Genomic DNA, 14,349 nt, shown 5'->3' on the forward strand with positions numbered 1-14,349 from the left:
GTAGTCTCTAGCCAATCAGTCTTTGCTCTGCCCTTCAGAGTCTTTTTTTTTTTTTTTTAAATAAAGATTTTATTTATTTATTTGAGAGAGGTTGAGAGAGCACAAGCAGGAACAGCAGCAGAGGCAGAGGGAGAGGGAGAAGCAGACTCCCCACTGAGCACGGAGCCCGACGCGGGGCTCAGTCCCAGGACCCCGGGATCGTGACCTGAGCCGAATGCAGACGCTTAACCGACTGAGCCACCCAGGCGCCCGCCGGTGCCTTTGTGTTTTATGTGTAATGTCCAGGGTGTTTAGCTATACTTAGCAGGAGGAATTAATTCCTTTCTTAGTTATTTTAAATAACAGATACTTATTTTTATTGTTTTGTTTACACTGTGATGGTGCTATTTCTGGGACAACCTCAGAAAGCTCAGATACTCCCTCACCTCCCACTCCCTAAATACTTGTTACATCAACATTTAAGGGCAAGCCGATGATAGACTCTTTTAAAGGTTTGAGTCTTATTTCCTGGAGCCACTTGTTACTGTTATCTTGAACTGCTACGAGCTTTTGTTACTACATACAAAAATGTCATGAAATATTCTTATTCATTGTTTAGTTGGGAAAGTTTGTGGATTTGAGTATATATATATATATATATATATAAAGGAATACTGTTGACTCCTGCAGCTAGGGCAGATGTGTGACTCAGACATTTTTATCTTTAAGAGCGGTACAATGTACTTAGAATTTGTGCTAAATTACTTTAACTTAGAATATGTGCTAAATTACCCACCTTTTTTTTTTCCAGCTGGAGTCGAGATGGTCATAAGCTCGTGAGTGCTTCCACTGATAACATAGTGTCACAGTGGGATGTTCTTTCAGGCGACTGCGACCAGAGGTTTCGGTTCCCTTCACCCATCCTAAAAGTCCAGTACCATCCACGAGATCAGTATGTTTAATCTGTGCTGTTCTTTCCTGGGGCAGGGTCTCATTCTCTGTGGACTAGCTCCAGGCTCATGACAATTGCAGTTTAAGGTTGTGGGAGGCAAAAGCACACATCTCTTCAAATCTTCTACATAAAATAATGTTTCTGTCTAGGTTGTCTCTACTGAATAGATTTTAAAGAGAGTGTTATTGTATCATATAATTAAAAACTGGGCAGTATTCAGACTATGGAAGTGGGCAGAGGTAGGAAGAAGAATAACAACTGGTCCTTGACCTGGAGCTTTCCACACCAACACCTCCCCGCCGCCGGTTATTTGAATTTCTTTAGAGGGAAGTAGTTCGAATATTAAAACTACATTTAAAAAAAAATGAAACTACATTTAAGAAAGAGTTACCCACCATTCCATTACCCAGACATAACTGTCTTCATTTCTCTTGGTTCTTTATTAGTCAAGTTCTTTAAGTGTAATGCTTGTTATCTAGTGCTTTATAGCCCACAAAGCAAGTTATATGCATATGAGATGTGTATTAAATTCCATATTTTTACATAGTTTTAGTTAGCATTTTGCCTTTTTATTGCATACCTATTTCTTCTACTAGTTCGCTACTTCTTCGTATTTATTTTTAATGACTACATTTTATTTTGTCAAACTAGGATCCCATAGCTTATATTCAGTCGTTTCCCTATTGTTAGACATTTAGACTTCAAGCTTTTTCACTATTTTAAATTTGCTTGAGCTGGGAGAGTTGATGGAGGTAGTGACAGGAATCAGGGAAGAGGGCAGGAGAATCAGCCTTCTGATACCAAAGCAACAGCCAATGTACTGTTCATATTTTTAAACAGGAACAAGGTTCTCGTGTGTCCCATGAAATCTGCTCCTGTCATGTTGACCCTTTCAGATTCCAAGCATGTTGTTCTGCCGGTAGACGATGACTCCGATTTGAACGTGGTTGCATCTTTTGATAGGCGAGGGGAATATATCTATACAGGAAATGCAAAAGGCAAGGTAAGCCTGGAAGCTAGTGAAATAAGCATCAGTCATCCTGTGCATTGGCTTATTTCATGTTTACTTGTTCTGCTTCCTTTGAAATACCTTTTATCCCTGGACTAAGCATGTCTTGTGCCTGTGGCAAATGTGGCCTATTTTTCTGTCATGCCTTCATGATAATTTTTTTTTTTTTAAAGATTTTATTTATTTATTTGACAGAGAGACACAGCGACAGAGGGAACACAAGCAGGGGGAGTGGGGGAGGGAGAAGCAGACTCCCCCATGGAGCAGGGAGCCCGATGTGGGGCTCAATCCCAGGACCCTGGGATCATGACCCAAGCCAACGGCAGACGCCTAATGACTGAGCCACCCAGGCGTCCTGCCTTCATGATAGTTTCTGTTCTTTTGATTTAGAGTGATCAGAGACTACTCAGCCTAGAAAGGGTAGAAGGGCCTTTTGCTAATAATGAAGGGCCGTTACTCATTTATAAAATTTATTTATTTATTTAAAGATTTTATTTATTTATTTGACAGAGAGAGACACAGTGAGAGAGGGAACACAAGTAGGGGGAGTGGGAGAGGGAGAAGCAGGCTTCCCACGGAGCAGGGAGCCGGATGTGGGGCTTGATCCCAGGACCCCGGGATCATGACCTGAGCCGAAGGCAGATGCTTAACACCTGAGCCACCCAGGCGCCCCTCATTTATAAAATTTAAAAGTCATAGTATAAAATGGAATACATTTGATAAAAATGTCTTAATACCTAGTTCTGTAGATATTATATAATTTAAGCCCACTTAACCTGCAGTTTTGTGGAGTAAGAAGTTAGCTGGGCTTTTAAGGTCCTGTTTTACTTTGTTTTGTTTTGTTTTTTAAGATTTATTTAGTTTAGAGAGAGAGAGTGCGTGCATGCATGTGTGCGAGTGGAGGGGAGGGGCAGAGGGAGTTGGGGGGGAGAGAAGCAGATTCCCTGCCACTTGATCTCGTGACCCTGAGATCACAAACTGAGCCGAAACCAAGAGTCTGATGCTCAACTGACTGAGCCAGCGCCCCTTTAATAAAGGTTAGAGTTTGTAGTTCCATTAGGCAACTTGATTTTTTTTTTTTTTTTTTTTTTTTTTGGTGATTGGGGTGTATAGGCTAGTATAATTTCATGGCTACCTTAGAAAGTGGCCATTTTTGGAAATGGTGGTAAAATACACATAACATAAAATATAACATAACATTTACCATCTTAACCATTCTTAAGTGTACAGTTTTATGCTATTAAGTGCATTCACATTATTGTGTACCCATCACCATCATGTATCTCCAGAGCTTTTTTCGTCTTATAAAACTGAAACTCTGTACTAGTTAAGCAGGAACCTCCTAGTCTTTGTTCCCTCCCCGGCCCCTGGCAACCATCACTCTACTTTCTATATCTGTGAATTTGGCTACCCTAGGTACCTCATGTAAGTGGACTCATATGGCATTTGTCTTCTTGTGACTGGCTTATTTCACTCAGCCTGATGTCCTGAAGATTCCTTCATGCCCAGCATGTGCCCGAATTTCCCTCCTTTTCCTGGCTGAGTACTGTCCCACTGGAGTACATTCCCCCTTGTGTTTATCCCTTCATCTGTTGACGTATCCTTGGGTTGCTTCCACCTTTTAACTATTGTGAATAACACTAAACATTGTATTTTGAGAATAGATTAAGACATGGTTCTTTATTTGAAGAATTAAAAGGCAGTATCAGTTAATCAGGTTGAATACATGAGACGTTATATATTTTTTAAAGATTTTATTTATCTATCTATCTATCTATCTATCTGAGAGAAAGAGAGCGAGCACAAGCGGGTGGAGGGGCAGAGGGAGAGGGAGAAGCGGGCTCCCCGTGGAGCAGGGAGCCCGCTCGGAGCAGGGAGCCCGATGCGGGACTCAATCCCGGGACTCTGGCATCATGACCTAAGCCGAAGGCAGATGCTCAACAGACTGAGCCACCCAGGCGCCCCGAGATGTTTATATTTTTACCCAGTCTTTGCCCAGTTTTAGAAATGGAAGCCAGTTCTAATTACTGTAAGTTATCAGAATACTTAATGGTTTTGTTTTTTTTTTTCCTTTGAACTTTAGATTTTGGTCCTAAAAACAGATTCTCAGGATCTTGTTGCTTCCTTCAGAGTAACAACTGGAACAAGCAATACCACAGCTATTAAGTCCATAGAGTTTGCCCGGAAGGGGAGGTGAGACCTTGTCTTTTTAGGGACAGTTTTAAAAGTGAGTAGAATGCAAAAATACATTGAGATTCACAGTTTTTGTGTATATTAAATCTTTAAGAAAATTTACTTAAAAAATAACTAGAAACTGTCAGTATCTGGTTCTTACGTTCATAAAATTTATTGCATTGAACCAGTAGTCACATCCTCTTTTTCTGGAGATGATTAGGCAGAAAAGATATCGGGGTGGTATATGCTTAGAACTAAAATGCCTGCCACATAGTACGCTCTGGGTAAAGATCACCTGTTTTTATAATCCAAAGTCATGTCACAGAATTCACATAGTAATTGGATATACACTCTATTTACATAAAACTATTTACCCTTTTACTTTCAGATGTTTTTCTGATAAGTGTGGTTACCCAACTAGAAGTAGATATGTCAACAGAAACGAGAAGAATTAGATTGTTGGTGTCAGGATGAGAGGTGACAGTCCTGTCTTGTATAGGAGCATGCATGTGTACTTAGAGGACATTCATGTTCAAAATTCTTTAGAATTCAGGAAAGCTTAGTGAAATCTGTAGGAAGGTAGTGAAATAACTTACATTTTAGACAGATTTCCAATGTCATTACAGTAAAAGAACATTTTAAAATGACATAGTTTACTAACTCATTAGGAAGAATATGTTATGTATAAGATAGGCCAGAGAAATGAAGTATGCACTGTATGTCTAACTATAAGTTTGTGAATTCAGCAAGCTGGTTTCACTTTAGAGGTCATGGATTTCAATCAAATACTAAAGATTAAAAATAAATACTGAAGATCAGTTTGTGCATATAGGGTTCAGGGATACACAAAGTATACAACATATCTTCACTTCAAATTCTATTTTGCTTTGAGAGGTGACAAGTAAGTACATATGTGTTCTAGCTTATGTGGAGTAGTTGTTCTATGGTACTGTTCTAAGTAACAGATATTAATAGAAAATGTTAACAGAAACATTTCTGACCTCTTGTGTTGATATTTTTATCCTTTCTCTAGTTGCTTTTTAATTAACACAGCAGATCGGATAATCCGAGTTTATGATGGCAGAGAAATCTTAACTTGTGGAAGAGATGGAGAGCCTGAACCCATGCAGAAGTTACAGGACTTGGTAAATAGGTGTGTATCACCACCTAGAAGAATATGGGGCAATACATGACCTGAGCTCAGCTTCTGGTTCTCCTTGGGTACTTTCTTTGTCCTTCAGGACCCCGTGGAAGAAATGTTGTTTCTCTGGGGATGGAGAATACATAGTGGCTGGTTCAGCCCGGCAGCATGCCTTGTACATCTGGGAGAAAAGCATTGGCAACCTGGTGAAGATTCTCCATGGGACGAGAGGAGAACTCCTCTTGGATGTAGCTGTGAGTAGAATGAGAGGTTGCTCTTGTTACTGGTGTGAAACAGATAATCTTGGATCCATTCTTAGAGCTGATTTTTCTTTCCTTCCTTAAATTTAGTGGCACCCTGTTCGACCCATCATAGCATCCATTTCAAGTGGAGTGGTATCTATCTGGGCACAAAATCAAGTAGTAAGTATTTTTTCTGGTTTAATTGCTTTGAAGCTAAATATCCTTTCTTTATATCAAAGAACCTTACAGGTAGTAAGCAAAAAATGACCTATTTAATTTCTTTTGCATGTGATTCTTGTAACCTAATTAAAATTGATTCAGTTTTGCTTTATTTTGTTGGGAAGGTCTTGGTCCAAAGCTGATTTACTACCTCTGTCTTCAGGGAGAAAGTCTGGTGTACTTTCTGTTAACATTTTTCTGTTACCTGAGAGAGAGTTTTCTTTTGCTTTTCTTATTTTCAGCTCAGTTAGTTTCTGTTTTACATCTTGGTTTTATTTTGAACAACTTTAATCATGTTTGTAATCCGTGTACTCCTCTAAGAAAATGCAGTGTTTTACCTGATAATTATATCTTTAAAAGATTAAAGATGGCAGTTCTCATGAGAGAACTGTAGTTAATAACTTGGAGCGTTTAAGATCCAAATACCTTAAGACAGTAAAACCTATAGGTACCTTATTTTTGTTATCTGCCAGATTTGTTCTCAGAGGTCTAAGTCTTGTATGTGCTCCGATCTTTCATTTCTATCAGTAATGTCGAGTTTACAGACCATTGCTTTCTCATACGGTTAAGTAGTGTATTTTGTTTGCGGCATAGGAAAATTGGAGTGCATTTGCCCCAGACTTCAAGGAGTTGGATGAAAATGTAGAATATGAGGAAAGGGAATCAGAGTTTGATATTGAAGATGAAGATAAGAGTGAGCCTGAGCAGACAGGTAATATTTCTCGACTGCAGTCTCTTTTTCTTTACGCTTACACAGTTTTGACGGTGTTCTGAGAGTCTCTGTGTGGAACGCACCAACTGAGGGCCTCTGTGAGCATTTTTACTAGGGTTTAACAGCTCTCTTATTATATCACTGTGTTTCCTGATGAATTGTTGATGATCACCTGATCACCTGCACATGCTGGGTGCTCCGTCTGTATTAGGTATTGTCACCCCCATGGCAGGAAGATAAAGGTAAACAGCATGAGCTTTGGAGTCCAACTGCCTGGGGCAAAATGCTTATTACTCTTTATTTTTTAAATTTTTTATTTTTTTAAAAGATTTTATTTATTTATTTGACAGAGAGAGACACAGCGAGAGAGGGAACACAAGCAGGGGGAGTGGGAGAGGGAGAAGCAGGCTTCCCGCCGAGCAGAGAGCCCAATGTGGGGCTCGATCCCAGGACTCTGGAATTGTGACCTGAGCCGAAGGCAGACGCTTAACGACTGAGCCACCCAGGCGCCCCTTATTACTCTTTAAACCTGAATTTCCTCATCTGTAAAATAGTGGTAATAATAGAACCTGCCTTTTAGGGTTGTGGGGAGTAATTCGTGTAAGGGACCCAGTGTAGCACCTAGGCCAAGGTAAGCATTCAGATGTTATTTTCAATTAGGATTGTGATAGTGCTCATTGTTTGCTTTTTAACTAAATTCTTTGCCTAACATGGGGCTTGAACTCACAGCCCCAAGATCAAGAGTTGCCTACTCCAGCGACTGACCCAGTCAGGCGCCCCTCATTGTTATTCTTATCTTGTTTTCTGAACTAGATAGGAAGCTCCTTTAGAATAAAGATTTGACTTTTTAATCCCCATGGTTGTCTAACACAGGGTTTTATATCTAATGGGGGTTCGTGTGTATGAATGCTTATTAGTATTCCCGGTTGTAAGTTAATTACTCACTAAGGAATTAATGTCACAGGTCATCGCCTGCTGGACCACTTGATGGTGCCAGGAATCAGGGAATTGGGACTGAGGTTGGTTCTTCCAGCTTGGAAGTGCTGATCCTCACTTGTGTGATATTAGATCACATATATGCCCCCGTGTTTTAGGAGGATCACCAGGGAGGCGGCCTGTTCTGTATTGTATTGATGTTGCTGGATTATGTTGTGTGAAGCCTTTCCAAACTCAGATAACTTGTTCCTCCTTCTCATATTCGTAGCACTGAATCACACTTATTGAATTGAATGGAAATTATCCGGCGCCTGGGTGGCTCCGTTGGTTGAGCGACTGCCTTCAGCTCAGGTCCTGATCCCGGAGTCCTGGGATCGAGTCCCGCATCGGGCTCCCTGCTCAGCGGGTAGTCTGCTTCTCCCTAGGACCCTCCCCCCTCTCATGCTCTCTCTCTCTCTCGCTCTCAAATAAATTAAAAAAAATTTTTTTGAATGGAAATTATCTGTTGATACCTGTCTCCCTGGTTAGGCTGTGAAGTTTTTACTGAAGAACTGTGTGCGGCTTTCTTGGTCATCACTGTATCCCCAGTGCCCAGCATAGGGTGGAGATTCAGCACCTACTTGTTGAATTATTGAGTAAAACGAACTGTTTGGCTGTCCTCCTTTGTTTCTGCTGAATTTTAGTTTATGGAAATCATTAGGCTGCAAGTAAAAAGCCGTGTTTTTCCTTCTTCTTACACCTGTGCCGTTTCTCTCCTGCAGGGGCTGATGCTGCCGAGGATGAGGAAGTGGATGTCACCAGCGTGGACCCAATTGCTGCCTTCTGTAGCAGGTGAGCCACCTCTGCAGGCGAGGCCGCGGGGCGCTCCTCCCCCTCCTCCTCAGGCTCTGGTGTACGCTCACCTCCCCCGGCTGTCCTGCGTGTGTTAGTTCAAAGTAATAAGTCCTTTGGTGTACAAGAAATCCCTTCCCTTTTCCCCTGATAGAAAATCTTAAGGAAAACTGAGATAATTCATTTATACCGTTTGTTTTTACTACTGATTTTGTTATTCATATTGTCTGATTTTCTCTTAATCATCTTGGCTTTCTTAAAGTTCTAGATCCATACCTGTTGCTTATGGTTAATGTAGGTGATTCTGCCCTAGAGGAAGGGTTCATGGTTTAAGCAACTGTCTCCTCTTTTTTCCAATCCCTTGCCTGATCCTGTTCCAAATAGTGATGAAGAGCTGGAAGATTCAAAGGCTCTATTATATTTACCCATTGCCCCTGAGGTAGAAGATCCGGAAGAAAATCCTTATGGCCCCCCACCGGATGCTGTCCAAACCTCCCTGATGGATGAAGGGGCTAGTTCAGAGAAGAAGAGGCAGTCTTCAGCGGATGGGTCCCAGCCACCGAAGAAGAAACCCAAAACAACCAATATAGAACTTCAAGGAGTACCTAATGATGGTAAGGGCTGCGTCTTCTCCCTGTTGCCTGATAGACATCACTTCTTACTCTCCGACACAGTCTGGTAACTTCCCATTTGAGTGATTTTACCTCGGAGGAAATTTCCCATGAGTCTTTTTTTTTTTTTTTTTATAACTCCTTATGACTTTGTAACGATTTCATCTGCTTTCACTTCCCTTCTAAAGTGGAGAAATTGTGCCTTCTAGTACTCGCCTAAATGACAACGTGCCGTCTTCTGACCTCTGGCTCAGAGTTTGTTTCATTATACCATTCTTCTTTTTTTCCTGTAGAGTGGTTTTATTAGGTGGTAAAGTACTGGTCAGACCTGGATAATCTTTTCATTCTTCCTCCCTGCTTTTACAGTCTGACTGGGCAGCCTTTATTCTCACCTCTTGGGATAGGTCGGGGGGTGTATGTGTGTGTGTTTACTGTTGGCCATCCCCCTCTTTTAGCTGACCGCAGTCCATGATGCAGCTCTGTGTCTCCCTGATGCTGCTGATGGTGCGCCTGCTTGCTTCAGGCACTGTTGTTTTGTTTCTGTGTCACTGCTGAGTTTTACATCAACTCCGCAAGTTGTTTTACTCTCTCTGCTTTACAGAGGAGAAAATTTAGGCTTGGAGAGGTCAGGCGGCTTGCCCAAGGTCTCGGGGAGTGGAGGAGTCAGGACTGTCGCCCCGGGCGGCCTGGATCCAAAGCCCCACTCCCTTTCTCTCCTCCCCTGCCAGTGTGCTTGTGTGCGTTCCTGGTACGGCTCAGTGTGCTCCATTGTCACTGTGTCTCAGCTGCCTTTTTGGTTTGGAGCTGTTGTCTGAGCCGTGGAGGCCTTGCATGCCCGTGGCCAAGCAGCGATTTCTCCTGCAATAGCCACTCTTTTATAGTTTTATAATTAGTAAATGCACACTTCTCTCCTGGTATTAAGGGGTCTGGGACATGAGGGCGGCACTCTTTGCTCCCGGGTAGTCACGGTGTGTGGCCTGTGCCTGGTTGGGGCGCTGGGATGGGCGGCGTGTGGATCCCTTCCCGTGCCTCTCTGTCCTTTTACAGAAGTCCATCCACTACTGGGTGTGAAGGGGGATGGCAAATCCAAGAAGAAGCAAGCAGGCCGGCCTAAAGGATCAAAAGGTAAAGAGAAAGATTCTCCATTTAAACCGAAACTCTACAAAGGGGACAGAGGTTTACCTCTGGAAGGATCAGCGAAGGGTAAAGTGCAGGCGGAGCTCAGCCAGCCATTGGCAGGTAAGGACACACTGGGAGCGCTGTCTGGCTTGCTTCGCGGCCTTGCTTTGTACAGCCCCTGACTCCGTTTAACTGCAGCACCCTTTCCTTCCTTCCCTCCTTTTCCTGCTGGTGGATTTTCGCTGAGTGTTAGGCTGCCACCAAGGGTAGGCTAAACCAGATTTGGCTTAATTCAGTGGCTCTTAACCTTGGGTCCATCAGTAGATCTCAGGGGATCTATATTCCCCTGATATTATATACAAAATACTATGTTAATATTTTTGTGGGGAAGATATGCCCATAGCTTTCATCAGATTCCTGTAGGAATCCATGGCCCCCCAAAAGGGTAAGAACCCCTGGTTTAATTCATTTCTTTGCCTGTATTTGCTTCTAGATTTTTTTGTTTTGTTTTGCCTCAAATGAAAGAGCCAGACAGATTACCAGAAATAGAAGTTTGCTTTATACAACCCTGACTGTAGTGTTTTGTCTTTCTTTAAACTATTCAAATCCCAGAGGTGGTGGTTCTCTCTCTCCATAGTCTAGAAGCAATAACAAAAAACTTGTCAGTAATACCAGCATGTTAAAGAAGAAGGTGAAATGTTTTTCCATATAGGAGATTATTACCAAAAAGACCGCAATTACAGTATCCGTGTAGCTTCTTAACACCTACACCTTTGAAACTTCCTGAGTTTTGTCACTTTTATATGATGGAGGGAGTTTATTGCGGGACGGAGGACAATTTGAATTTCCTATCAAGTACTTGTGAATGTAGGCTAGATGGTCTCTTGTTTGGAAAACAGTAATCAAATGGAGTCCATTTGTATTCAAACATTTTGGGCTTTTGGAAAATGTTCTGTATATGAGCACTACTTTAGTGAATACAGTGGTCTGAATTTCCTGCGGCTAGCTCAGTAGACTCAGACATAGGACTGGGAAAATACCAGTGGTTGTATTCAGGTTTTTTCCCCTCTTGCTTTAAAATTTTCAACTTCAGGGTGTGACCCCCAGTGTGCTGATGGGACACACGACTAGACGGTGAAACTGAGTTCCTTGTTTGAGGTACACCTGCAGTTAATCGTGTGAACAGGAATTCTCTTCAGTTGGGAAGCTAAAGCCTACTCAGTTACTCATTTAGAGTAATTCCACCTCACATGCGCTGAATTTAGATTTTAGGTGTTCACAGCCAACACATGACACTTGAGCCACCAACATGTTTTCCTCAACAGCAGTATTTATGGTGTTCCACTGAATACCAGTTTGCACCTCCACGTTCAGTCCACTTAAGGCTCTCTATATATTTTAGAATAGCTGAGAAGAGTTACATGGCCATTGCCAACAAAGATTGCAGGTCAGTAATTGATTGATGTAAAAAAAAAAAAATGATCCCTCTATAACCTATTTTTTGTACAAGCTGGTGCCACTACAGAAAAACACGGTTTAAATTTCAGTAGATTCCTCTGGCTTAAAAAGCTGAAATGCTTCAGGGTGATTTAAAATATGGCCAGAGGGATGCCTAGGTGGCTCAGTCAGTTAAGTGTCCCACTCTTGATCTCAGCTTAGGTCTTGATCTCAGGTTCGTGAGCTCAAGCCCTACATTGGTCTCCACCCTGGGCATGAGGCCTACTTAAAATAAAATGTGGCCAGACATACTGAATTAATTGAAATACTGTAGGACATAGTCTCCTAGCTTCTTCAGAACCTGCCAGTAATTAATCATTTGCTTTTTAACAGTATGTGTATGGCATATAAACCATTTAAAAGTTTTTGAAAATTCACATTTTCCTCTCTTTAATACAGTGATTTCAACTTTTAATTATAATTGATGCGGTCACTAGCAGTAAGTAAGTATCTCTGGCCTTCCCCACTTGGGTTTCTGTCAGAGACACCATGAGCCGCTGTTAGATTTTAAGCTCAAGAGTATAAGAGCAGTGATGTTTCCCAGCTATACTTCAAAAATGTCTAAACGAGAGTCAAAATCAAATGTCGGAAAGTTTACTCAGCCATTTTTATTTGCTGAAATTCTCAAAATATTGAATAGCTCGCAGTGAAATTTTGAACTGTGTGTGAAATAGATACTTCAGCATTAGAAGTTAGTGTTTCAAAGCTCCTAGCAAGAGTGCATACCAGGATCTAGGACCTATTAGAAGTGTATTCCTGCTCACTTTGCTGACAAGATTAAATGAGGTTCTGACCTCAGTAAAGGCTAGAACCTGTATCCTGAGCAGGTGCTGTAAACTGGACTTTCACTTTGTGCATTATTTTTATTGGGTGCTTGAGTTGATCAGCCTTAGAGAGAGGCAGCTGTTTTAGTATATGTGCTGCCGAAGAGAGCACGAGAGGCAGCTGTTTTAACAGCTTCACCCTCCAAAGGGACTGGAGGAGACTTCCGCATACAGGCCAGGGCGATGGTACCTTTTCTGATGACACACACGCAGAGCAACTGCGTAGATGATGCAAACATCGCACCAGCTTCTCGTGACTGTGTGCAGTGCATCCTTCCCCATGTAAACTACACTTCCTTCCTCCCATTTTCTTCTTGCTCCTCTGGCCCTGTTCCTTGACCTTTGCCTGAATGGACATCTCCAAAACTGCAGTGGCCGGGTTAAACCAGAGTGCTGAGGAGCAGGATCTTTAAAAAAACCTCAAAGCGGGGGCACTGTGGTTTGCTTCCACGACTTTCTCAGAAGGGCTGCACCCTTTGTGGTGCTCTAGCTGCAGTGTGGCTTGGAGCTTTGTGGAGGCTGCACATCACAGGCGGTGAAACTGGGTGTCTTATAACTCCGTCAGACGTCTGAGTTTCGGGACAACCTATCATACCTTTGGTGTGGGATTCTTGGGGCAGAGGCCGGGGTCGGCCTGCAGGGTCCAGAGCGGGCAAAGGTTGGCTGGCACATGCTGATTTTCATTTGGTTCTCCCTGCAAAGGCCACTGAGGTGAAAAAAACCTCTTCGGCAGTTGAGTTCTGTATCCTTCCACACCTCAGATTTTCCATGAAAAGCGGTATGCGGTCATTGTAGATTTTCCGGGAGATAGTAAGAAGCGAAACTTGATCCAGAATGCCTGAGGTTGAAGCGTCTTCAAGAATCAGTTCCGTCTGGAGGTTGTATTTGCAGATTCAAGGCTTGTGGATCTCGCCTCTGCCCCAGTGCCCTACTTTTCCATCAGAGCTAAATTGTTGTTGTTGTTCTTTTTAAAGATTTTATTTATTTGACAGAGAGAGACACAGCGAGAGAGGGAACACAAGCAAGGGGAGTGGGAGAGGGAGAAGCAGGCTTCCTGCGGAGTAGGGAGCCTGATGTGGGGCTCGATCCCAGGACCCCGGGATCACGACCTGAGCTGAAGGCAGCCGCTTAATGACTGAGCCACCCAGGCGCCCCTAGAGCTAAATTGTTTGAAGGAATTATAGGTGCAGGCTGTGTTGTTGCTCAGCCTAGATAAATGGCAACTGTTTGTTAAAATCTGCAGTTGACCAGTTATGGAAGGAGCTATTGCGTGAGCCTTCACCGGCCCTGACAAAGCTGCTACGGTCTTTTGGACATTGCTGTAGGAGATTATGCAGGAAGGTTGGAAGACACCTAGACTGCTATAGAAATAATCTGGCCATCTGGAATCTGGGGCTGCAGAAAATTCTTCCCTATCAAACAGCTCATTGGTCTTAGCTAGCATCAGTGGACCCACACCCATGAAGACACACCTTCTCTGATGAATGAGGACCCATCAGGGGAAACTTACTTAGTGAGGATAGCCCTGAGCTTGGGACTTCTCGAAAAGGTCCGATCAACATCAGCACCATCTATGTGATTCCCCTAAACTTCCTTATTAGATTCTCTCCAGAGTACAGTCCTCAGAACAGAAACTTGACATTGAGCAGAACCAGCAGGGTCCTTGTTGTCCTGTGAGGGCTCAAGGATTGCTCAGGAATTAGGGCTTCTTGGCAGTAAATGTCATCAGTAGCAAGTGTGACAGAGTTGTGGCCCATCACATACATGGTCTAAAGGGCTCTTGGAAAGGTGGGCATGAAGTGGTTGGTATATACCTGGGTCTCCTGGGGGTGGCAAAGGCCAAAGTGAGCAGAGGTGCTACTTCTGGGGGCGCGTGGACGCCATGCGGATTTCCCTGCGTGTGGCTGTGCCACCGCCCTCCTGGTGCCGGCCACCACCCCAGGCCTCTGAGCCACCTCCTCGATCCGATTGTTTTGAGTGCTTGGTAGGGAGTGGGGTTTTTCTCCCCCCCTCTTCTCTCTTTTTTTTTAAATGATCAGTCTTTCAAAGACTAATTCATGAACTCCTACTAAAATCAGATAGCTAGTAGATATTCTTTTTCA

General features: G+C 42.9%; 1 protein-coding gene across 1 annotated transcript in view; it reads left to right on the forward strand.

Moving 5' to 3' along the window:
- RBBP5 (RB binding protein 5, histone lysine methyltransferase complex subunit) overlaps window positions 1-14,349 on the forward strand; it is a 38,369-nt gene that overhangs the window by 20,157 nt on the left and 3,863 nt on the right. The window contains exons 4-13 of the mRNA XM_044916317.1: window positions 791-931; window positions 1,772-1,934; window positions 4,024-4,133; window positions 5,149-5,268; window positions 5,357-5,510; window positions 5,607-5,678; window positions 6,312-6,429; window positions 8,127-8,196; window positions 8,581-8,810; window positions 9,855-10,046. Of these exons, the coding sequence (XP_044772252.1) occupies window positions 791-931; window positions 1,772-1,934; window positions 4,024-4,133; window positions 5,149-5,268; window positions 5,357-5,510; window positions 5,607-5,678; window positions 6,312-6,429; window positions 8,127-8,196; window positions 8,581-8,810; window positions 9,855-10,046 (1,370 nt within the window). The remainder of the gene's footprint in view (window positions 1-790; window positions 932-1,771; window positions 1,935-4,023; window positions 4,134-5,148; window positions 5,269-5,356; window positions 5,511-5,606; window positions 5,679-6,311; window positions 6,430-8,126; window positions 8,197-8,580; window positions 8,811-9,854; window positions 10,047-14,349) is intronic.

This window comes from Neomonachus schauinslandi, chromosome 6 (assembly GCF_002201575.2).
Source record: "Neomonachus schauinslandi chromosome 6, ASM220157v2, whole genome shotgun sequence".
In the NCBI taxonomy this organism is placed as follows: domain Eukaryota; kingdom Metazoa; phylum Chordata; class Mammalia; order Carnivora; family Phocidae; genus Neomonachus; species Neomonachus schauinslandi.